The 27,046-nt window shown below is 30.3% G+C and overlaps 1 protein-coding gene across 1 annotated transcript; it reads right to left on the bottom strand.

Annotated features, from left to right (window-relative positions):
* Positions 1-14,688: 14,688 nt before the first annotated feature.
* LOC113513638 (nose resistant to fluoxetine protein 6-like) lies at positions 14,689-25,931 on the bottom strand. The gene is made up of 13 exons (XM_052900188.1): positions 25,667-25,931; positions 24,828-25,170; positions 24,211-24,402; positions 23,784-23,863; positions 23,026-23,228; positions 22,534-22,648; positions 21,228-21,442; positions 19,887-20,080; positions 19,101-19,239; positions 17,245-17,431; positions 16,765-16,907; positions 15,952-16,057; positions 14,689-15,041 (listed from the first exon to the last, which is right to left on the bottom strand). Exons 1-13 carry the CDS (start codon positions 25,854-25,856, stop codon positions 14,962-14,964), a joined length of 2,187 nt encoding a protein of 728 aa, XP_052756148.1. The 5' UTR covers positions 25,857-25,931; the 3' UTR covers positions 14,689-14,961.
* Between the last annotated feature and the right edge of the window lie 1,115 nt (positions 25,932-27,046).

Genomic DNA, 27,046 nt, shown 5'->3' with positions numbered 1-27,046 from the left:
TGTTTTGTAAATTTGTGAGAAAGATATTATAAGTTTTTTTTTTTAATAAATAACAATAGACAACTAACAATATCTTTTTGAAGCGCTTTGTACCTATCATTCATATTATTGGGGCATACGCGACCTTATATTTACAATTTGGTATCGTAATGTCATAAAAAGAATAAAATTTTCATGTATATTCTTGAAAATTGTCCAAAAGTTTGAAAAAAAAATATACATAGATTTACTTAAATTTTTATTATGTCTAGGTACTAACATTGATATACAAAACGCTGATGTACAAGTCAAAGAAATTAAATACAGTGCATTCAACTAAATATATACACGTATCTCTAACTGACCAGTAACTTTTATAACGGCCTGGTTAAAAATTTGAATTAATTTTTGATTCTGTCTGGTTGTGAAATTAAATTCACTTTACCGCCAATACACCGATAATTGTGCAATCAGAATCACAATGCTTGAAATCGTGTCTTGTTAATTGAACAGACTTGCGATTTTACTCGTGCGATATTTTTTATAGAAATTTAGTAAATGAAAATATTGGATATATTTTAATCGGCTTAATCGTGGCTTACTAACAATTTTCAAATTTGAAGCCTTAGAATTATCAGTAAAATAGAGTAGTCCAATTTTATTTAAAAGCTTCTGTTTGGAAATACATCGACATGTTTAATAGATACATTGTTTCAAAGTAAAATTATATTATATATATGTAATGAACTATATTTGAAAATGTCACAAAATATATATAACAAATCATCAACATCATCATATCAGTCATTAACAGTCCACTGCTGAATATAGGCCTTTCCCTATTGGTGGGGTTTTGCCTGTAAATGCCATTCTCGGCAGTTAGGTTGGCAACTGCAGTTAGGCTTTAAGAGGGACACTGTTGCTTTATTCCTCGAACATTAAGTTCCCTTAGTCACCTATTACAACACTCACGGGAAAGGCAGGAGTAACCCATTCTATGCCGGGACCACACTTATTATTTTAGTTCATTTATTTAAAAAAATGTCCAGTAAAAGTACTCAAAAAAATGTCTGACGTCTGCATAAGCGTTAAGTCTTGTTGTTTTTATGATGATATCTTTAATTAAACATCATGCTGAAAATATTCTGAATATCTGATATATAGATTATGTGATCAATCATGAAACTATCACTTACTTCGTTTATCATTGGGGTAAAATAAAAAAATACCATCATCATCATTCTCATCATATCAGCCCCCAACGTTCCACTGCTGAACTGCCTTCTTCTTGGGCGGTTTTGTCCATAGTTGTCACACTTGGCAGGCGGATTGACAACCGCAGTTAGGCTTTAGAGATATTTTATGAGGGATGCTGCTACCTCTTTTTCGACCACACTTAGTCGCCTTTTACAACACCCACGGTTTCCCGTTTCCTTTCTTTCGGAATGGGTGGTCTATTCTATGACGGGAACACACGGACGTAAAAAATATATTAGTAAGAAATTATTTGTTTGTTCAAAATCACATATAATATAGATATTATATTGTACCAAAGTGTACACAGGCGAACTTAGCCCTTAAAGGTATTTCTTCCAGTCAGCCTTGAGAACCCGAGAGGAGAAAGTATTTATAAGGTTAGCATAAAAAGCATAACATATAAGGTGCAAAATTAGTACTTTAAACAATAAAGATAAATACATATATACATACATATTTTACTGTGCCAAAAAATAAACATTTACTACAGTGTTATAATCGTGGTTATGGCCAACTACACGGCCACCATCATATATAATACCGTGTGCAGAAATTTCCTTTCGAATTATACTCATAATTCATGTAACTAGTCCCTTTTCGGTCCGAAAACAATAAAGATGAATACCGTACCTACCCTGCAGCTCCTGTTTTCCATCATGCCTATAAAGGACGGTCAGGTTGCAATAAGAATAATTTTGATTTCGCTGAGTCTTTTAATAAAAATAGTTGTACAGTATCTAAAATTTCGAATGTGAAACTACCAGATCTAGAGAAAATGGGTATAAATAAAGAGTGTAGCTAAAAAGTGACAGACATGAATGTTTATTAACATATTCTCTAGGTATAAGATATATTAGAAGTAAAGGACTTCATCTAAAGACTGCGTTCTAATGGAAGTTTTTTTTTTATAAATAAAATAAAATCATAACTCATCAAATCATCATCATCATTTTAGCCTTTACTGTCCACTGCTGATGATAAGCATCCCTTTGGGGGGTTTTGCCAGTAGTTCACATGCTTGACAGGCAGATTTGGCAACTGCAGTCAGAACATTCCTCAAAACATGTACAAATATGCTTCTATTTGATAACCATTGAAGTGAATAATCATGTTAATTATAAATTATCCTGATGAAAGATATTTATAAAATACTAATGTTATATAGTAATGTATATCTCCATTCTATTCCCATAAATATTCAAAATATGTTATGTGTGTATAAATCCAATAAAGTACTAGAACTTGTATATCAATATAGGAACACTTTAGAGATGTTTATAAGAGGGACGCTGCTACCAATCCCTCGCTCTCCCTTAGTTGATCTTTACTATACCGACGGGATAGAAAAGAGTGGCCTATTCTATGCCGGGACTGCACGGCCACCATCATATATAATACCGAGGAATTTCCTTAGTCTATATAGACCCTAAGACTTGTCAATTTAATAACAAGACACCATTCAATTAGATATCGCGATGATATTCTAATCTCATCTTTGTCGATGCCAACCGAGTTCATGGAACTTAGCTAAACTTTTGACAGCTTTCAGAAAACCATCGAAAACAAAATCATTAATGAAATATTGTAGGTCTTTGCAAAAGTTTGATTATCACTTGATGGGTCAGCAGACTTTCATAACGGAAATTAAAAATAAATTATTATCGACAAACTTCGTAATATAATGAGTACGTTGGTTTACGTAATTAGCTTTTGGATTCTATGCTCGGTTGACAATTCAGGAATTGATTTTTTCTAAAATGACTCGTGTCTGGGTGTTTTATTTATAATAGATAAAAATAGAATCGTAATCCCGCTTGCGCTATCGGTACATGCTGCTCGTCGTGATGAATCTAACAAGAAATAACTATGACGGTTTGCAGAGGTACCCCGTGCTGGCAATGGAACTTTTGGACCCCAATTACTAACAGTCCCTTTCTCCCCGGCACTGGATGTTAGATCCATCGATATTGTGTTTTACATGTATTTTATTTTTATTCACAGTTTATGAAGACTAGAAAACTGGTTTCATTGTATGGCTTTTACAAATTAATGGGAATGATGACAGAAAGTTTACGAGTTTGAACGAGTATGAATAATACGTATATTTATTTATTAAAATTTACCTTTGTTACCTACTTTAATTTTAAACTTCAGGCCTGCAAAATGCGGTATATTGATCTCCATGTGTTCTCCCTGGAAACTATTGTAGTCAATACGTGTTAAATGTATCATTATAAATTTATTAGTTAAGTTCATCTCTCAACCCCGCCAATCTACACTTTTAAGGCAGGTGGAGTTACTATTCCATTTTCATTCATTAAAAAAGACCTTGCGTATCAGACACGCGCATCTTTTGCGCATTGTTGCATAAAAGCAATCAAGACATGCCTTGTACACATGCCTGATGTGTTACAGGAGCGGGGTAGGTCTATCAGTACCCGGAACGCGTCATTGGATTCAATATATTCCAGCTTACCGTTTAAAATTACTTTTGTTCCGGAAAATGGAAGGGTTTGAACCCTTTCATTTTAGGGTGGACTTTATCCACGCGAAAAAAGTTATAGACGTTCAAAATATTGGTAAAAATATAAACACTTATTAAGCACTTACCTTGTTTTCCCTCTTAAATTTCGGTCAATTGACTTAAAATAACAGTTCTGAAAATACTGGACTATATAATTTTAGCTTCTTTTTTACAAGATATGTAGAAAATATGATTGAGAGAAAAAAAACATAGTACCTACTGACAAAATACATGCACTTTCAACTCGATCATTAACGATTCTGTCATATTCTCTTTTTAAGTTCCTTCCAAAAGAACGAGATCCAATATAAATCATCAGTCTATTTTTATTATTTATTTAGTATTTACCATTTCTTTTTCTATCTCAATCCATTTATTTTTTATTTATAATTCTAAATCGATATTCATAATTCTTTTTGTAATTTATAGAGTTTAGTCTCATTATACTCCCCTATTAAGGGGGAAAGGGATTGTTAGCAATGGAAATTCCACAGCCCTATTGCTAGCAATATGCCTTATTAGGTCGACCTCCACGTGGTTCCCCTGGAAACCATCGTGAACAATTCTTGTTGAATTCGTCACGATGGGCTAACTGATCTACTTCATCCTCACCTATCGTCCTTCACTGGTGCCACGCCGGTGTATACCGATAGCGCGGATGGGGTTACCATTCCATTATCATCCATTAAAAAAAAAACTCCCCTATTAATTTTGTGATGATTGATGCTTCCATTTTTCTTTACAAAGCAAAAATATGCTTATTGTAAACCAAAATCTATTTCTAAATGCGCTGTTTTGTATCAAATATTTTTTACATAAGGCATCATAAAATAAAGTTCCATGTGGTAACAAAATAAGAGTACACCATCACCGTACATAAGAAGGAAATCGTGAAATAAAATCATATACTATCGTCTGGTCAGCATAATAATAAACTACAAATCCTCCTCTCAGACCCTCTTAATGGAAAAGACCAATTCCTAGAAGTGTTGAAAATTTATGCGTTTCATAGGTTCAGGTATGGTATACAAAACTTATCGTATATTAATATCTGTGTGTTTATGATTGTGAAAGTGCTTTTATGATAAGCAACTATTCATATAAAGTGTAATTTACGAGTCATATTATATCTTGAGATGAAATTTTTCATATAAACATAAAACCAACAGTTATTGGTTAATTCATCATGAAATACCAATTATAAAATAAGTAAATAGTACGGCTAATGATGATATTATAAATAAATAAAATATATGATAAATAGCATGTTTATTTTTTATACCACTGAGGTGGCAAACAAGCGTACGGCCCACTTGATGGTAAGTGGGTACCGTAGCCTATGAACACCTGCAATACCAGAGGCGCGTGCGTTGTCGACCCTGAAGAAACCTCTTTACCCCCCTTTTGAAGAACCTTATGCTGTAGTCTCTTGGGAAAACCTCGGCAGGGAGCTCATTCCACAATCTGAGTGTTCGTGGGAGGAAACATCTCTGAAACCGCGCAGTACGCGACCATTGAGGCTGTAGGTAATGAGGATGAACTCCTTGTCGATGGCGAGCCGTACGATGGTAGGAAGTGTCATTCTATGATCATCCTAAGACAGAGTCAAATATATTTTTAATGTCTTGTCATTGTCATTTGATTACAATAAGTTCAATATAACCATTTCTGTCATCGAAAACCTATGTCACTCTTTCGCAACAGTTTAGATTGACGAATAACAGAAATCTACATCCCAGTATACTTTATCTTTCATAATAACTCTTTAAGATACTGTGAATATATGCAGAATGAGTACTCGAAGATACGACAGAACGAGTGTTTGTTGCCTGTTCAATACTTGACAGCAATAAAACGTTCTGACTTTGTTGTCTGATAAGCTTGGGAATTGGTGTATTATGCGAAGTATTGTATTCTACTTGTTGAGTGGCTTTATTTTTGTATTGGATGATATATTATGATCGAATGAACTGAAGTGTAGTCTTGAGATATTAGAATGGATTTTGACGCGCCATCTCTAAACGTATCTCTAAAAACTAAAGTATAATTTTTTGTCAGAGCAACATCTTTATTTTAAGGACTAATATAAATTAAATTTCTAACAGATTTAAGTCAAAATTATTATAGACTTACCAATAGATTCTAATAGTTTATATCTTAACCTTCTATAAAAGAGCATATTCCTTTTTAAAAGACAGGTAATACACCTGAAATGCCTTTGGTGTTGTGGGTGATCATGGGCGCCGGTTATCACTTATCATCAGGTGAGTCGCATGCTCGTTTGCCGTCCGTTTCAAAAAAAAAAGTTCACAAAATAGTACTTTTAACTATCAAAGTAAAATTATAATTTTAAAGATAGGTTTTAAGAATGGTGTCTTAGAATCGACTCCAATCTTTTAAGTGATTTCAATAGAATAATATCATGTACTTATTTGAAGCGATTGCATTTTTTATTTTAAGTGGTATTTTCTATAATTGAAAACTAATTAACTGTTAGTTAATCTATTGTTATCGTATATATTTTTTTTCATTGTATAGTTAAAATTTGTTCCTTTTTATTATAAAAATATTCAATTGTTTTAGTAACTTTATCTTTTATTAAGAATCTCCTGCATTATTTACTGTGGAGGTGAATCTAATATTATTATATTTGCCCGAATTTTAACTTTCAAAGCTAGACAATGGTCGCTAATTACCATTAAGTAGGTCATCAGCTTGTTTATCTTAACATCAAAGGATAATAAAAAATTGTAGCAGCCATAACTATTACTGATAACTAAATGTTTTGTTAACGAACAAAATTAAATCGGCCTATTTTAAAGGTAAGTAAACGGGTCAAACGCGTGTCTAACTCGTATTTTAAGGTTTCCTTGTCGTTGTAAATTTAATTAAAATCTAAAATGTCCTTTCAAAATTGAGAGTACTTAGTCGAGTATATATTTTTCTATGAGTTTTATTTATTTCTTAATGGCTGTAATTAAACTATGTGATATTCTTTTTGTTCTAAATAAATAGGTGTATAGGATATATATCCTATATATGAGTATATTATATACAGCTGGTTATAAAGGTATGTACTCCAAGTATTTGAAATGAAATGAAATTAAATGAATTTATTTTGCAAGTATGTAGGTAATTTTTAGAAGTAATGAACATACATACATACATATCTGTCACGCCTGTCTCCCATTAGGGTAGGCAGAAACAATGGAACGTCAAATGTTTCGATTTAAACAAACCTCTTTCGCTTCTTCCACATTCATCAATCTTTTCATACACGCTCGCCGGTTACGGGTACTTTTAATTTGGCCCTTCTTCAGCACGTCGCCTATTTGGTCAACATACGTCCGTCTAGGGCGGCCCCTACCAACATCTCTATTCATTCTTACTCAATAAATCTCTTTCGTAATTCTTCTTTCATCCATCCTCTCCAAATGACCAAACCAATGCAACATTCCTTTTGTATTCATTCATTAAGTAATAAACATTGTCTTACCTATTCTACCTCTGGGGAGACGTGCAAATATTTGGTCATTTTTTAAATTATATAGGTTCTTACATTGTTTTAACTTTAATTACAAATATTGTTCATACATTTAAATTACAATTGCATATCATCTGTTGTCATTTTGATGCAGGTGACTCAGGATCGTTTTTTTTATGGTAGTCTATGGGTGAGACCTATAATTCATTTTTAGTTCATTCGTTTCTTTGAAACAAAATGTAAATTTCTTATCTATAGTAATAAGTATAATAGTTTATTTTGAAGTAAATGATTTATATAAATAACAATAATAGTTCTTTATTGCGTACAAAAAATATGTGTACAAGGACTATTGATACAGAATGTGCAAATACAAAAGGCGGCCTTGTCGATAAAAATGATTTCTTATAGATAATATAATAAAGAGCATATTCCTTAAACGGCGAGCAGCATACCTGTAATTTCTCTGATATTGCAGGTGCCTATAGGCGGCGGTAATCACTTATTCATCTATTTAATGAAGTTCTTTGGTCATTTTCGTATGTTTAAGACATATATTAATTTAAGTTTTAACATCAATTTTTATATTTTAAAATAAATAAATATGATGTTTGTGAAGATATTTGGATGTCTATTATACAACAGACGCTAGTGACAATTTTATAGACTATTTTTTTAGGTAGATTTACATATTGGATATTTTTTTATTCCAAATAACGCTCGCAAATCTACCTAGTAATGAAATAAATACCGCTAAAATAATTATTAAAGTTGCGGAAACAACACTGTAAACAAGTTAGTACATAATTCAAACAGTTCGAACGTTTTCAACGAATGGAAGTTTTATGTGCGTGCTACATTTGCCGATTTTAATACCGAGTATCGATATAATTTATCAATAGAGAATTACATAAATCTTTTACGTACGATCCCGTTTAACCTTTTCATAGACATGACGGCGGCGCATAAATCAAATAACTTTCCTGAAAACGTCGGCCTGAGTACCTAAGTTATAGGTTTTAGGTATGATTAGGTTTTTTTAGATGCAAATGGAATGGTAAATTTGCGATATTACTATACGCTGGAGTACCAGGGGTGGTCTATTCTATGCCATATGATCCTGGCATGGAATGGGCTATCCTTTTCTGGCGTTGTAAGTGGCGACTAAGGGAACTTAACGGTCGAGAGATTGAACTAGAACGGGCAGTAGCGATTATTTTAAAACATCACTAAATTCTCACTGCGGTTGCTAACCTATTTGCCACCTGTGGCAACTACTGGCAAAATTCCTCTTATATGGGAGGTCTATGTACGTCCAGCAGTGGACAGTTGCTGGCTGATATAATAATAATAATAAATCATTACTAATATTATAAATGTGAAAGTAAGTTTGTTTGTTTATTTGTTACCCTACAGCGTCTTAACATTTTAAACAATCATTATGAAAAGTACTGTACTACTATACCATAGTAAATGTACTTATGAAAAGTACATACGTAAGTATAAAAGAATATAGGCTACATTTTATCCCGTTCAGTAAATATATCCCGATCTAGCAGACAAAGTTGCGGGTGAAAACTAATCGCCTATATATTTGTATTACCCATAATTAATAAATAAAACCACAAAATTTATTAAACAAGTTAGTGTATATATATAACTTTATCAGTAATATGTCCCAAAGGACGTTCATAGGTCAGGACAAATTAACAAACTATCTAAATCACCCACGCATGTACCAAAATTAGAAGCTTAATTCAATTTAATATTTCCCCTATTGCATAAAGATTGTGTAAAGTTGTCAGATGCGATATTTGCTTTTTACCCAAATGTAAAAAAAAAATTCTTCGAATTGATATGATTTCGTTGATACATGTTCATTTTTAATGCTGTCTATATATGTGTATAACGGGAATTTTATGAACATACCATATTTGTCGTTTCCGAAAATTTTAAGACTTCATCTAGAAGTCTTCTTCGTGGTGAGGTGTTTTAATAGCTGATAATAGAATAGTAACCCCCCCCCCCTTTGCTATCAGATAATAGATAAGGATAAAAGCAAGCCTAACTGGCTGGCTGTCCACCGTGACAAATTTCACAAGAATTACCCGAGATGGTTTTGACGGTAACTTCGTGGAGGTCGACCTGATAGGATATATTGCTAGCAATGAAGCTGTTAGTTCTACATTACTAAAAATCCTTTTCCCCTCTTCATGGGGAGTACTGTGTATTGCATTACAGTGTCTCACCTCGCTCTGCGGGCTACAGCTCGAAGAGCCGAAAGCCTGTGAAGACGTCCGTGCTGGCGGGATTAGGCAAGTTCATAAATTTCCCGCTTTATTAATATATATAAAAAGTAAATGAAATATATATATTTCATTTACTTTTACAAACTTACTAAATTTATATAATATCTGTATCACTATTCGGTTTACAAGCTCCAAAACAGTAAAAATATACCCATATTTCTCCAACTGTTTCATTTCTCTAAAATTTCGCGTGCACAAAACAAAATTTTTACCCAACATTGTGAAAAAGCTTCTCAATCTGGCAATGCTGAGGTTACGAAAGGCTTTTGCATTAATTGGGACCGAATTTTTTTAAATTATTTACCATTTACTACGGTTTCCTCTGCGCAAAAACCCATTTCCTACTTTTTTCCTGGAAATAATAAGGAAAACCTTCATAATAAATTCATTATATTATTATTATAAGGCGAAGTGCAATATTTTGTACTTTTAAATTTCTGCACTCACCACTTTAAGATGCGAAAATTTTTGAGTGAGATAATGTTTCAATAACTTTTTCGATTAGTCAGTCAGTGTTAAATTTTTATTCATTAAGTTTAAAAAATAATTTTAAGTGTCAAAGTAAATTTTATAATATTTTTTCTCTAAATATTTATTTAACACAACAAATTTTAACAACAAATTTACAAATAATTGTATCTTTTTAAAGCAAGGTTCCTAAGCTAGAGTTCTCTAGCTTAGTTCTCTCTCTCATAACTTAACCTCGTTAAGACTCGCTATAATTTTAATAAAAAAATCAATATTTTTTCAGTCGTATATTATAATATAATATTGTTTTAATAGTCTATATACGTCATAAACTGCTATCACTAAAATTATTCCGCTAATATATTTAAGATATATAAAGTATATAAAAATATATATACCAATGACATTATAAATTATTATAAACTTGCATAACAGGTGAGGGTCGAATCTCGAGTGGAACTGGAGATAATTGATTCTCGTCCATTTGGATGTACATATGTATGTATGTATGGCTGATATATAAAAGAGAATGCCGATTGACTGACTGACCCATATGTCAAGGTTGAAAGTTTGTATTGTATTTCGTCAGTTGAGAAGTTAATAGGTAGGCAAGTGAAATATTACGTATAGCCTCATGATTGAATAGAAAATTATAATATAATATATATAATTATATTATTACGTATAATTAATGTTTAAGTGTCACTTTTGAAGTATAGTCGCTTGATAATATTTAAACACATTCAAGTCTCTTTGTTTGAAAGGTAATGCAAAATGTCTCCTGGTACGAACATTATTAATGAAAATTGGATTAAATTATAATTTCTTAATTTATTTAAATTAAATTTCAGTAAATTAATTAATAAAGTAGATTTAAAAGAGTATGTATACAAGAATTTATAAATAAAAAAATCTTCTTTCAATATAATCTGTATTATACTAAGAAGCATACCACTTTATTGAATAAAAAATATGCGTCTCAGCTTGCAGAGTAGTTAGCTAATGGACAAAAAAGTAACGGTCGCCAGTTGGTATAAACTTCCCGCAAAATATAAACGAGCAAACAAGAGATGTTTTCTGCTTTGAAATGTCACAAAGGGTAATGCATTTGCCTCTTGTATGTGAATGAGGCAGGATTTAATGGTGGAGAAAAAGCGGTCGAGTGCGATTCCCATTTGTGCAATTATTGTTACCCGCAACTATGTAAAATTATTTATGAATTTATTCATTTTAGACAATGGTTTCTATTGTAGGAGATATTGATATGACGTTGCTAATAATGTGATGGAGCATTTGCTTACTTTTTATACTTAGTTATTTCTTATTCATTGTCAGCTACTATAAATAAAATAATAAATATGAACTTATATAACTAGAGAACTATAAAGAAAAATAAAACAGAAATGTTGAGACGACACATTGACCTAGTACATGAAGTACTAAATTAACAATTAATAAATATGTTATTTGGTGAAACTGCTTTATGTTTCTGTACTAACTATTATAAATATTGTTCCATAATATTCTTTATTTAGTTTACATAAAGGTACACTTTGTACGCAAGATTATATCCATCATCTGCAGTATTACTGGCCTTAAAAGTTTTTTGGATACGAATAAATTGACTATTCATATAACATTTATTATTTCATTATTAGCCATTAACTGTCCACTACTGAACATAAAGGTTTCGCCAGTAGTTGCCAGGTTTGGCAGGCGGAATGGCAACCGTAGCTAGGCTTGGTTGATGTTTTAAAATGCTGCTGTCCATTCCTCGAACATTAAGTTCCCTTAGTTGCCTCCTACGATACCTACGGGAAATCGTATAACATTTATTATCAAATAAAAATATAATTTAAAATAAAGCAATGGATTTATTTTTTCATTTTCATGCATAATTACTTTTTATCTATTTTTAATTTTGGTTAAATTACCGGGATATGGTAATTGACTAGTATAAAATTCTTGATCCTTTTCTCTCCAATTACTATTTTTCATTCTTATACCCAATTACAAAATTTTAATACAATTTGTTAAGCTGTTAAAGCGTCAAGATGTAACAAACAAACTCATATTCATATTATCAAGGGTTGCACGGTCTGTTGGATGTCGTGATATTTTATTATGACTCTTAAATATTTATGTTTTATATTAGTATTTATAAATAATCGCTTGCAGTTTCATTCGGGCTTATCAGATTAAGCAATCCTGGAGATTTATTTTTATGACTGTTCATCCATACTGCACCGTACTCTGCAATTTACTGGTGAAAAATGGTAATTGTCGCATAAAAGTATGAATGGCCATTTATAGACTTCGCGCATTATACTATACGTTTTATATATATATATATATATATATATATATATATATATATATATATATATATATTTTTTTTTTTGCATTATTACATATATCATATCTCTATAATAAGAAATAATATGATATATAGACCATTGTGCTTCCGATTTTTTATTTCCCTTACGACTATTTATAATTACTTCTCTCCATCCAAAGGTTGCCTGGAAGAGATCGCTTTTAACGATAAGGTCGCCCATTGTTTTCTCATTGTGATTATTTCTGGTAATTGTTTATATTTATAATAAGTTTATTATTGTAATCTTTTGGAGGAAACAATAAAGAGTATCTATCTATCTATATATGTATATATACACATAATATATACTCCTCATGTGTCTTTAATAATGAATGCTTATCTCATGAGAGTATTTTTTATTTCCCTTACTAATTTGCATTAATTACTTCTTCAAGGTAGGTATCAAGTTACTTAAAATTACTCCTGTAATATCTTTTAAGTAAGCCAAGATAATTCTCAGGAAAATAACATCAATAAAAAAATATAAGTTTTGGTTAGAAATAAGTTACAAAAATACCGAGTTCTTATTTTACCAACTGATTTCAAAAAAGGTGTTTCTCAAATCGATTATATTTTTATTATCTCCTAACTCGGTCACTTTACTTTATTTAATTATTATTTTATTTATGTTTATTTGGAAAATTCCTTTTTTTTATGTATAAGACATATTTTCAGATTTGTTCCTTAGAAATTTTATCAAAATCTATATAGTAGATTAGTTTTTTAATTAAAAATAACTGCCATATTTAAAGTGGTTTTTTTTTTAGGAACATAATCTTAAATTTTATATTTAAATATAGATAATTAGAAAGTTATTGATTAATTTACGAGTACAGTAAAAATTAAATAAACAGAATAGCATTTAGTATCTACTTTTGTTTAGAACTAAGAATTTAACTTTCATGATATCACTTTAATTTAAATCAGTTTTTCAAAATACCGCCATCTGTTAAAAATATACTATACTACCGGTAATTTCACATCTTGTTCTCTACTGCTGTTTGTATCATGGTCACTGAAAATACGCAGTTGCTGATAGAGATAGAAATCGAAATAAATAGGTGGCGCTATCAAATATGCTATTACATAGCATGAAACGGAAACTATTAATATAGATACATTATTATTTACCTACTTCATAAAGAACTAGTACAGCTTGGTGTCTCTTAACCTGTGTACGTGTATATTTTCATATCTAATTTAAATAATACAACCAAATCATCATTTTTTTAATAAATAATAATGAAATGGTAACCCCTTGGTTTAATTCTCTTTGTCAGGCTTCTATTTATTGACAAAACGGGGCAAATATACATTTTCAAAAACATTAGAAATGGGATTGTTATATATAATTCATTGTAATGGAGACAAATCCCTTATAACTTCCATTCTGTTCTCCCTAATGTAAATTTATACGTCATAATTAATTTCAGATAAATTCATCATGATAGGCTAACTGGCCTGTTTTCATCCTCATCGATCACCATTCACTGGTGCCCATTAGCGCAGGCCGGGTTATCATATCATTTTCATTCACACATAACACACACAACACACATCCCCGCACACACACACACACACACACACACACACACACACACACACACACACACACACACACACACACACACACACACACACACACACACACACACACAACACGCATGCACGCTCACACATATTTTACATAATATGTACATATAAATCACTGGCTTTATTAATTGTCTGTTTTGTTTTGGTTATTTGGTTATGATAGATGAAGATAAAGTAGGTCAGTTGGCCCATCGTGACTAATTCAACAATGAATCAATCAAAATATTTTCCAGAAACGACGTGGAGGTCGACCTGATAGTTAATTTTAGCCTGTTAGCAATGAGATTATTAATTTCCAATACTAACTACCAATCGCTTCGCCCCCCAAAAGCGATCATTTAGAGACCTAATAAAAAAAGGTTTTATATCATTGCAACACTATTCATTCACAGAATAACAACAAAGCTTTAGAACACTTGTGTGAGATATATGTGTATACGCTTATGATAAAAAATAAATATTATATTATATTATTATATTATTTATGAGCAAAATTTTGATGAAATTTCAGTGTTGAATAAATAACAAAATATATGACTGAGAGTGTAATAGACTGATCTATCGATTGGATTACAGAAATAAGATGGCGGAAAGGAATTGCGGATGGCAGAGCTTTTGTAAGGTTATTGTTATATTATTCCTATATTACACTATTGCCCTTAATTTTCTTTTACTATTATTGAATAAACAAGTAAAACCATTTGTTTTATAATATATTTTTTCTAAATTAAAACATAATCTTTAATATTTTCAGTCGTAAACTTTATATCCTTATACTAAAGAGAAACACACAAGCAAACAAAAGAATTTGTTAGGAACTACTTTATATGTTACTATTACACTACTACGCTTTTGGTATGTCCCGAATGATTACATGATAAATTCTAGTCACGTTGTTCTAGACACGTGTTCATTGGACAACTGGTAAGAAAATGTGGCACTATCACAATATTTTAAATCTCTTCTCCAATCATGGAACTTCGACGGTATCCTTCTTATTTTCGATGGATAAACTTGGTATTGCCGGACTTGATTTCGATCGTTTGGACCCTGTGCAATAATAATATTATTATTTTATTGATTACAGATAGTCATAATATACTTATACAGTTAGTATTAAAAGACAATGAACACCTATATATTTTCTAAAAGTAATAAACAACGTTGCGTATACAAGTAGTTCAAGAAGGTTGCGCCAGATTAAAATGAACATCGTATATGTGTATATATACACATACATATACATATATATGTATGTATGTATATACATACATACATATCCGTCACTCCTGTCGTATTAGAGTGGGTATAAAAACAATGGAACGCCAAATGCTCCGATTCAAACGGACCTCTTTCGCTTCGACACACGCTCGCCGGTTACAGATACTTTTAATTTGGTCCTCCTTCAGCCCGTCAACTATTTAGTTCCATTCATTCATACTTGATAAATCTATATCGTAATTATTCTTTCATCCTTCCTCTCTTCAAATGGCCAAATGATGTGTTCAAATCATGTCATGTACTTGAATTAATTTAAAAAGTCACTTCTTTCTAAACTAGAGGCAAAGAGAGATGAAATAAAAGCTAGATCACCAGTACAACAACAGCAATAGTATTGCTTGCATGCCCGCTATGTGCATGAAGCTTTATTTAAAAGATTGGCTATCTATATATTGGTAAACCACATCCGAGTACATTAACGCCAACAACAGCCTCCTATGCAGACAATTAACTAATAACAGCGGAGCCAAAACGATCGTCGTGACTGAAAACGGTCAGGACCCATTATATGTACTTAGTATTATGATTAATTGTGCAGTGGCATAAACATCGTTAATAAATTAAATTACTAAAATTGTACATTAGTAATTTATTTTTATTAACAAAATTTATGTTAATGCAATTGTATAAAATATGAGATTTATGAGAATTATATTCGTAATTAAATTTTAAAACTAACCTCCAAGGAAGTATTTAATTAATACAGAACATGGTGAATCAACGCATAGTGTTACAGCAAAGGCGACTAGCAGAGATATCGTGAAGTCGACGATAAACTGACGAATCTAGAAAAACATAAATTCTTAATAAAATAGTTATGGTTACACTATTAAGATATATTAAGTTTTATTAAAAAAATAAATAATAATGATTCTACATTAATGGAACCTTAATGAATATGTAATTAAACAATTAATAGACCTCATCATAAACTGGTCTTTTCATCTATATGAATATTATAAAGAAAGATTTGATTGTTTATTTGTTTGTAATGGGTAAATTTCGCCGTGTGGTCCCGGCATAGAATGAGCCACTCCTTCCTTTCCCCTGAGTGTCATAAAGACAAGGGATGGGCAACAGCGGTTGTCTTAAAACATCTCCAAAACCAAACTGTGGCTCTCAACTCATCTGCCAAATGTGGTAACAACTGATATACCCCCAAAGGAAAGACATATCCAGCAGTGAAATATTAAAAGCTGATATCATCATCATCATCAGTGAATAAATTCGAAAACTACTCAACTGATTTTAAAAATATCACCTTTAGAAAACTACATTATTATATATTATTTTCGAAAAATATTTTTGCCAAATCGTTAGTGTCTTTAATAGATACAAATTAAATCTCGATGAATCGGTTGAATGTTTCGATTTGTTACTGCTTTCATTTAAATAATGTTTCCATTAGTATTTATGATTATAATTTCATTTAAATTTGCTTACATTTTCATAAATTATTATATTGATAGATACTACAGTAAATTTCACTTACAGAGAACTCGACGTTGAAATAAATGGGCGATAACAGTGTGCCATTAATAACAAAAATAAGTTGATAATGTAGAATATACATTGCGTATGAGAGTCTTCCCAATATCTTCCACATACGAAGGGATAGTAACCAGTTAATAGGACCTAAAATAATATTGTATTTATTATTATTAAACTAAATTATCATATACCAATATTTGAAATAGATATAGAATAATTTTTTTAACAGTTTTGTGACTATTGCTACCTTTTTGTAAAGGCTTGGGGATCCCCTAAAGGGTCACGATCCACATTTTGATAAATACTGATGTATATATAATAAATTGCACAGTGATAGTAAACATTTTTTATCAGGTGATCCGTTAGCTTGTTTGCCATTTTAACTTAAAAATACGACTATATTTTTATACATATTTTTTAGACATATTATATTTCTCTATTAATATCTGATTTCCTAGATAAGCGAAATTTGTAAATTTACCTCCATATCCGTGTACACAGGAAAATATTAACCAACCAATACACATAGCCCATGTCGATCTCTGGAAGGAATTGAGGAAGTTATCTGCAAGTTGGTTGTCCCAATCAGCTTGTAAAATTGGGTAGTTGCTGAATATTACCGCTGATGATAATACTATGGTTAACAGCCATAACAATGTCACTTGTATCTGTAAAAAAAAACTATTATCTTACTAATTTTTACATGCGACTTCGATTGCGTGATCGGAATATGTCGATTAACTACGATAAATACTAGTATGATCTCTTTTATCGATATATTGACTGCACTTTTTTTTGGATTTTTTTAAATACTAATGTATGGAAAGTGGTAACCGTTGCCTATCTGGACATAACTTTTTTCGCCCATCCCAAATATATTGATTTCAGATGCAGCAGATGTTTTTTAAATGGAGGAGTTTCTTAATTTATGTGTCTTTTTTTTTTAATATGTTACGTTGCCAAATTAGAACGACAATTTAGAAATTTCATGATTATTCTTTACAATCGATTTAATTCAGTATTGAGTCCATTGAATGTGCAATTTTTCTTGGAGAAACGATTACTACTTATTGAGAAATATAAAAGGAAACAGATATATTTAACTCCTTATTATTACCTTAAAAAATTAAAAACACGATAAGTTACGAATACTAAATCATTTGAACTAAATAAACAGACTGAAACTGAAGGATATAATGTAGGTTAATATTATCAAACATGCAATTTCCGGTAGATAAAATTTAAAAGTCAATGACCTTATTTATTGTGACATTAAAAAAAATAATTTTAAGATCGATAAAAAGATACCACATTCTGTCACCTTGAAGGTTCAATATTATCCGTTTGGTAACATATTTTATTGCATTATAATAGATATTCGTCATTATAAAGTATGTAGGTAAAGATATAATGTATAGAAAACAAGACAATGAACTTGTCCTAAATTTCTACTATAATATTATAGCTATCTATGCGGTTAATGGAATAAGTGGGTTTTAACAAAATTAAGAAATATGTATTGATATCACACGACAATTTAAACAAGTAATTCATTGTCAATACCATTTTTTTACAATTCATAAACTTATCTATATTTAATTCTTTATCTAATTTATTAATATTATTAAATATCTACTCAAATACATGTAATAAATGACCATAAAGTAATATAGCTGGTGAGAACGATAAAAAATAAAGCGTTTTATATTGGAAAATCAGCCTTTAACTATCGACTGCTGAACATAAACTTCCTTGGGGGTTTAGCCAGTAGTTATCATGCTTAGCAGGCGGATTGGCAACTGCAGTTAGGCTTTGCAGATGTTTTAAGAGAGGTGCTGCTGTTCATCTCTCGCCCTTCCTTGACGAAACCCACGGGAAAGGAAGGGGTGGCCTATTATATGTCTGGACTATTCTATACAAAGTATAATTAAATTCAATTGAGGACTTTCTATTTTCTAATGTCGAAAAATGTATTAAGTTAACGAATATATTGTATAATATACAGACCTACATTTTACACATATTCAACCAACTTCAAAAAAAAAAATCATCAATTAGATTTTATTTTCTTTATTTTTGTTATCTCATAACATAACCGTCAGTTATAAACCAATTTAGATTTTTTTTATTTAAAAGGACGTGCTTAAAAATTGGTCCCATAAAGATTTTATCAAAATCGGTTAAGTCGTCTAGTTTTGAAATCAAAACAACTGGGTTTGCCACAATTGTTTTTTTGTAGAATACATCCTTAAATATATATACGAGTCGATAGTGATGTATGTGAGTGTATAGTATAACTATACACTTTTTTTGGAAATTGCTTAAAAATATGCTTACCTTTGGTATTACCACTTTTTTCCCTCGGAAAATATGAAGAACATAACCAATAATCATTCCCACAAAGAAAGGTGGGGCTCTTGTCAGGGTATTAATATAAAATCCAGTGTCGTAATTAGGTTCCCCCTCTTTTGGCTCTCTGAAAGAGTATATTTTATTTTTTACATTATATATCATTTCAGCCGTTAACTGTCCACTGCCGAACATAAGCTTTTACCATAAGGAGAGTTTTGCCAGTAATTGCCACACTAGGCAGGCGCGTTGGTAACTGCAATTAGGCTTTTAGAGATATTTTAAGGGGGACGCTGCTGTCCATCTCTTTTTTTTTATGTAACTTGGAATGGTAGACAAGCTGACAGTCCACCTGATGTAAAGTGGTAACCGTCGCCTATAGACATGAGCAGTACCATGGATGTAACAGAGTATACTGTTTCACCAATGATACCCCCAATCCGTTGCCATTCCTGAGGACTCAGGTGTTATTCCTCTGTACACTGCAAATTCACGCCATATAAATCTCCTCACTCTGCCCGCTTTTACAACAGACTATGCTCAGAGGAATTGTTCAATATGATACTGCATACCCTTCATACTGAAACACAGCCATACAAACACAACTGCTTCACAGTAAAAATACGAATGGGACAGAGTTGCCTTTATTTACTGCTGGTTAAAAATATTTGTCAAAAATAATCTATTATATTTCGATTGGAACCTTAATAGATATTTTATCTATGGAGCAATTTAATCTGACGCAAGTTTGATAAAAAAAGATCACATATTTACCTAACTGTTATCGACGCAGATCGAAATCCCATGATGAAATTAAATATAGTAGCTGCAGATAAAGATATTAGTAATCCAGCAAATAGTCCAACCCAAGCGGTTCGTTTTCTCCCGCTAACCACCCAAAAGAGAATAATAGGTGATAAAAAGAAAAGCTGGAAATCAATTGCCAAATACCAGGTATGCGGTAGACACTAAAAAAAGTAAAGCCATCATCATCTTCCTACCCTTATCCCAATCATTTGGGGTCGGCGTAATATGGTTTTATCCATATTACAAAAAGATTTGGTTTTTAGTTTTACGACCGGCTACCTTCCTGACGTCAACCCTCTTTGGGAAAGTAAAGCCATATTTATTTTAAATATAACTTATATGAAACCAGAAGGAAACTATTTAAAACACGATAAATGTATTCGTTTACATTCGTTTACATGTACTGAAGATGATAATATGATAATGATTTATAGGATTTGTTTAAGTTTAAAATATAAGTTTTTTTAATGCAACTTAGAATGGCAAACAACTGACCTAAACTGAAGGCCCACTTGATGAAAAGTGGTAACCGTCGCCTATAGACATGAGCAGTACCATGGACATAACAGAGTATACTATTTCGACCATGATACCCCCCATGCTACATGTCATCTCTGATTTTATGGTATCTAATGTTGACTTAAATTAATATATAAAATTCGTAAAAAATTAAGAAAAAATTAAATTACATAGTTGATAACTAATAAAATTAGTAAGATTAAGAAGAATGTTTTATTTATATTAAGAACTTGTATGTGTCTTCTTATGATAACTGTTTGTCATTTTTGTTAACTTAATTCAATTTATGTCAAGAACGAAAAACATAATATTTATACAAATAACAAAATTGTATAAACTTTCATTATACACATAATAAGTTTGCAGAAATGTAAGCATTTTATTTTCTTCAAAATATAGATTTTATGAGTTATAAAAATTAATGAATAGGTAAATGGGTTTGATTTTTAAAATTCTCTGTTAAAATACTCTGTTATGTCCATGGTACTGCTCATGTCTATAGACGACGATTACCACTTTACATCAGGTGGGCTGTCAGCTTGTTTGGCATTCTGAGTATAAAAAAAAATAAAAAAAAATCTAATATATAAACATAAAGTTATATAGTATATCTAATAAAGATAAGTATCTCAACAATGATAAAAATTAATAAACGAATTTGTTTAACGACTGATACTATTAATTGACCAATCACTACTGAAATGTAATTTTATTATCAGTATATTTACCGATTATATACAAATTATTCTATACAACTCAAATTGCAGAAAAATGGAAAGAAATACGAACCATAAAGCGAGGACTATAATAGTTATGTATATACAACAATGTTGGCCACCAATACACTCTGCATTGGTGAGTTTGTTGCGCAACAGTGTTCCAGTTAGGACCGTCTGTCACCCGATTAAAAAGTGATGCTTGCAGAAGAACAGAGGCAGCCAAAACGGGGAAAAGACGGAGATAACGATTGAGATAAAAGAGATGAAGATTCTTTATTAATTTTGCTGAAAAGAAAAAAGAAATTAAAAATTATTAGTGTGAATATAAGTAGACGCTAATAAAATAACAGAAAAATAAGTTATAAAATTTATATGGATGAAATATTATTTATTTTATTTTTACCAAAAAAAAAAAAAACAGTTATAGCCAAATTTAATAATGTTGAGAAAATTTTTATTACCACTAATACCCAACCAGGTCCTTTTTAAGAAATTCCTAATGAATATCTTGATGGGCTAAGATATATCTATCACCCTTCACCTTCTCTACCATTTGAAAATGGTATGGTTTTTATGATGGGTGAACCCATCAAAAAAAAATAGTAAATGACCACTGATAGTAGCTATTACTTACAATTTGCAAAACATGTTAAATAAAAGTTTTTGTACAAATTATTTTTTACCGAATTTTTACGTTGTCTTTATTTTGTTTTTCTTAAATAAGGAATAAAAAATTATAATACTAATATTGAAGATGAGTGGCATTGGCTTTTGCAAAATAATACTTGAATTAACAAACTTTAAATCACTTTTTTTCTTAGATATTAGTTATTTATCTAACTAATATCTGTTGTTATCGTTATATTATAATCAGACTTGTTCTTCACCATAACATTAAACAAAATATTTTCCAATATTATTGTAAAAAAGTTGAAGGTTCATTTTTATTAAACTTGGAATATTTTACATATAATAGAAGAATATTATATGCTACTCGAATTCATACGTCACTCACACAAGCTGTTACAAATCATTCTCAATGATGTTGTAGATAGTCGCTACCCTAGGTTAACAGAAATGTGAAATAGTAGCAGTTGGCCATCTCGGCTGTACAGAGTGAGCGAATAAAGATTTTTATCAGACTGCATTAAAGTCTCTATTCGCATGCTCTTATCATAAAAATCATAATTCATATTTCACTTTTAATAGCAATATAATAACTAGTGCAATATAAAATCATTGTAAACAAAATCACTGTTATGATTTGTCACAAGTGATGTCACGGTTAATAAGAAGAAAGATTTCCCTAATTGATAATAATTTAAATGTATCAACAAATTCCATGCCCATTTCTTATTAAATAAGACTAAACTTACATCTTGTCATTTTTTCTGCTGTTGTATAAACTATTAAGAGACCAGCCATCATAAAAAATGTGTCTACTGTAATGGGAGCAGTAGTGATCCAAAGAGACCAAAATGATGATATCCACTGTTAACAAAAAATAGATCTTTAGAAGTCGACGATCATTACTACTTATGTATTAAGTAATGGATATAATAACACAATTGTGTTATCTCATATATATATAGTTATAACTCATTAGTTTCTAACGGAGTAACTTTAGCTACTTGTATTTTAAATCTTAAAAATGATATTAGATATATAATTTTATTTTCATACATAAAAAGTAGAGTTAGAAATTAATCCAATAGAGTAATCTAAGAATACATGTAACTGTAGACAGTTGTTTCTGCGGCATGTGTAATCATAATGGTAACTTGATATTTTATTTTATTAATTTATTTTTATAATACATTTGTTATTATTTTTTAAATATTCCAATTTTGTTAATTTCAATTACTTACATTCAAGCCATCCAAAGGATTCCATACTGTTGCTGATACCATTTGATTGGCAAATGTATGTCCAATTATAACCCACATCATTGCAATCGCTCTAATCCCATCCATACATTCCAGCGCTCCAGGACTGGGAGTGTAAGTCACCAACCGCCGTGTGTTTGTATATATTGAAAAGGATCGATATAATTTATTTGCTGTTTTTGCATCTAATCAAGTAATAAATAATAGATTTATTATTTACTAACTGTTTCCTACGATTTCTTTTACGTGAATCAATATATAAATTATCCTATATATTGGCATTGGTAAGAATATAATCTACTGGTGTACCAAATTTAATTTAAATCCTTATAAAAAATCAACTGTCTAAACGTGATAAAGTAACAAATATACAAATACCCAGACATTTTTACAAACTCACATTTGATAATAAAACTTTATGTGCATTATAACACAATATGTTAGTTTACATTACTAATATCAGATTAACAGACTCACTTACACCATTAATATTGTAGCCCTTAGTTTGTTTTGAAAATCTTACTAATACCAAATTAAGTTTCAAGGATTTTGAAGTTTTTACATTAATTTCCAGATTAAGCATTTTTTCTTAATCTGGAAATTTATGTAAAAACTTTTATACTATTGTGTATCTTTAAGAATTGTCATTGTTATCAATTTCCATTTGATAAAAATTATAACCATGTACTCAAAATTTTATATCATAAACTCAAAATTAAACTTTTAATATCTTACGTTACCTTTTTTCAGAATAACCTCATGACGAATGTCGTAAAAAGTACTTAAGAAGATTAAAACACCAATAATTGTAAATATAACTCTGAAACAAAATAAACGGTATAGATTATGTTCAAATATAATTTTTAAATAAATAATTAAAAGAAAAAGTCATTATACAAAAGTCTTTCTGTTATAATCTCCTACCTATTTGCATAAAATCTCTGTCTTGTTCGAAATTGAAACTAGAAATTAAAAATTTATATTAAAACTCTTCATCTAAAAAATCAAGACAGCACTTTTTGATACATCACGCAAATTTTAAGTTCTCCATGTATCGTAGATATTTACAAAGTAACTGTTTTTAAAGAAACGTGCTCCGTAAAAATACAAAAAGCTAGGAGTAATAAATAATTTTTATCAATCATTTAATAAAGTACATTTACTTACAGTGCTACATAATCAACAGCAGTCCAAGGCTTATCATTTGGAAGTCTGCAATATTCTTCTGTGAAATCCAATTTTACTTCACTCAGACCTCCTAGTAGGTTTTTAAATGTTTCATTTACAGAACAAGGCTTTGGAATACAAACAGCCAGATTGAATTTCAAGTTAGGTAATTGACCACTTGATTTTTCATTGCTGCAATAAAGAAAATTAAATGATTAATAAAATTATAAAGTTTCAAATATATATTATATTAGCTTTTAACTTCGACTTCATTCGCATAGCCGAGATATATTTATTGATCGAAGAGATACAATTAGTACATGTATGGCAAATTTCATAGTTATTAGTTAAGCGATTGAGGCGTTATAAGCTCAAACAAATTTACATTTATAATATTAGTAAGGATAATAAAAACAAGAATATGATCATAAAAAAACAAAATGCCGACAAAAATTTCGGTAAACTTGTTTATATTATTATTCATAGAAGTGCAAGTAAATATACTGTATGAAAACGAAAAATACTAATATGTTAAAAAATTCTTACAATAACGTAAATGCGATATATGAGATAATATTTAAATTGTGTAAATATAAAAGGTTCATAACATACCTTACCTCAATATATTTTCCGAAGTTAATCCAAAGATTTCTTGAATTTTTGCTTTTAGCATTTTATATTTTAAAAGACCTTCAAATGTACTCTTTTTTATGCGCGTCTTTTTAGAATTTAATTCTGTCCATGGTAGTTCTGGCCACGATATATCTTCTAAATCTAGCTCTTCAGATAAGTTGATTGTGCTAAATTCTTGATTTAGTGGTATACTTACCATACAATATTTCCCTTCTATATCCATATTCTGCACTTTTTCTTGTATTTCCAAACATTCATAGTAACTACCCAAATCAACTAAATTACCTTTTAATAGACCTCGAGGAGTTTTTGGTCCAGCATTCAAAACTGGAAATTAAGTATTCTTAAAATAGTAATTGACTTTTAGTCACTTTATTCAATTGGTTCTAGTATTGCATAGTCTTAATTGTATAGTTCTAATATGTTAACTTACCATTAATAATAAATTTACGAATTTACAATACTTATATTTAGAATTAAATAGTAACTCAATTTTGTAAATTAGTCAATTTAACTTCATTATATTTTGTACTTATCTTGTGCATTATGCAGTAGAATTTTTAACTGATAACGATATTTTTTTATTATAATTCTTTATTCTCGTGTTGGTGTTGCATTTATTTTGTAAGGGTTCAAACTGATTATATTTTATAAATCTTCAATTATTTATTTCTAACTTAGCACAAATTTATAATATCCTATTCTTATATAATTATAGTCTCTTAGAACGTTTCAAGAACATTAACTTAAGTATATTATTGTTTGGATGTTATAATATCTTCATCACTTTATTTCTATTTTAAAATAATATAATGGTACTTACATTGACTCAATAACATAGTGTTATTTCTCAATATATATTTAATTTGTGCAGCACATTGTTCAGCATCTAAAACTTCTTGATACAAATTAAGATCAAATGCATTTTTATTATCTGGTACAACCATTTGAAGGTAACCATTTACTGTAACTACAATTGAAGCTATGATAATTAAAATAAACTTAAAAAACATTTTTTTTAAACAATCAAAATCATTAAGTTAATCTTAACTCGCGGCGGGTTTTTATTATCGACAAGGAATATAATTTGAGCAGTACAATCTATACGATACATAATATATATATATATATCGTATAATCTTATCTATGTATATTTGTTCAGTTTATAATTCACTGATTTTGTATTAAATTGATACGATTAATTATGTTTCATTAGTCTACAATAGCGTTAGTTAACAAATACTATCACTCCTTTGATAATAAAATATTCGAAATCGTAAAGAAGGGCAACTGGAAAGCTCAAAAAAGAGCCTAATCTTCAAGACTGGAACAAAGTTAATGAACTTAATAATGAAGAATAAAAAAATAAACGTTTTATAACTACAAATCGTGTCCACAACAAGTGAGTACGAGCCCACATCCATATAGAAACCTAGCAACATATTAGAATTATAAAAATCAATCAACTCCAGTTACATCAAAGTCTCAACTGACACTTGTTCGTTACGTATGTATCTTCATAGTCATCTTCTTAGTCATTCATATCCACACATAACCATTTTTTGGAATCAACATCCAGCAGCAATATTTCCAAACAGATACGAAATCATAACCGTCAAGAAAAGAGCATATTCCTTTTTAAAAGGCCGGCAGTACACCTGCAATATCTCTGGTGTAGCAGATGATCATGGACGACAGTAGTTACTTACCATCAACTAACCGCATGCTCGTTTGCCCTGTGTTATAAAAAAAACTGCACATCTTCATTGTTTTTTTAATCAATATGTTTTACGGCTTTGAATGCATTTCCTTTTCACATTAGTGTTGTTATAACTAAATTGTGGGAAATATCTCCAAAAAATATGGATAACAATAGATATAATTTGTGTAAGAGAAAAAGAATCTTAACAAATTCCAGAGAAATAAATTGTAAACCATACCCGTATACTAACTACAGTAATAATTCGTTAATAATCTTCTCTAATAGGAAAAGATCCGTATCCAGTAATGTTATTTGTTTGATGTAGTTTACAAAACGCACACGCACACGCGCACACACACACACACACACACACACACACACACATTAGTTTTTAAATTTTCATTTTTTTTTTTATTTATTGTAGTTTATAGTTATTATTTAGTATTGTAGTTGGTTAGTTGCTAGATACAAACAATTGTCTTCGTTGATGTAACAACTATA

This window comes from Galleria mellonella, unplaced genomic scaffold (genome assembly GCF_026898425.1).
Source record: "Galleria mellonella isolate WM207_F2 unplaced genomic scaffold, CSIRO_AGI_GalMel_v1 utg64, whole genome shotgun sequence".
In the NCBI taxonomy this organism is placed as follows: domain Eukaryota; kingdom Metazoa; phylum Arthropoda; class Insecta; order Lepidoptera; family Pyralidae; genus Galleria; species Galleria mellonella.
Note: the sequence above shows the minus strand (reverse complement) of the source record. Positions and strands in the feature narration are given on the sequence as shown.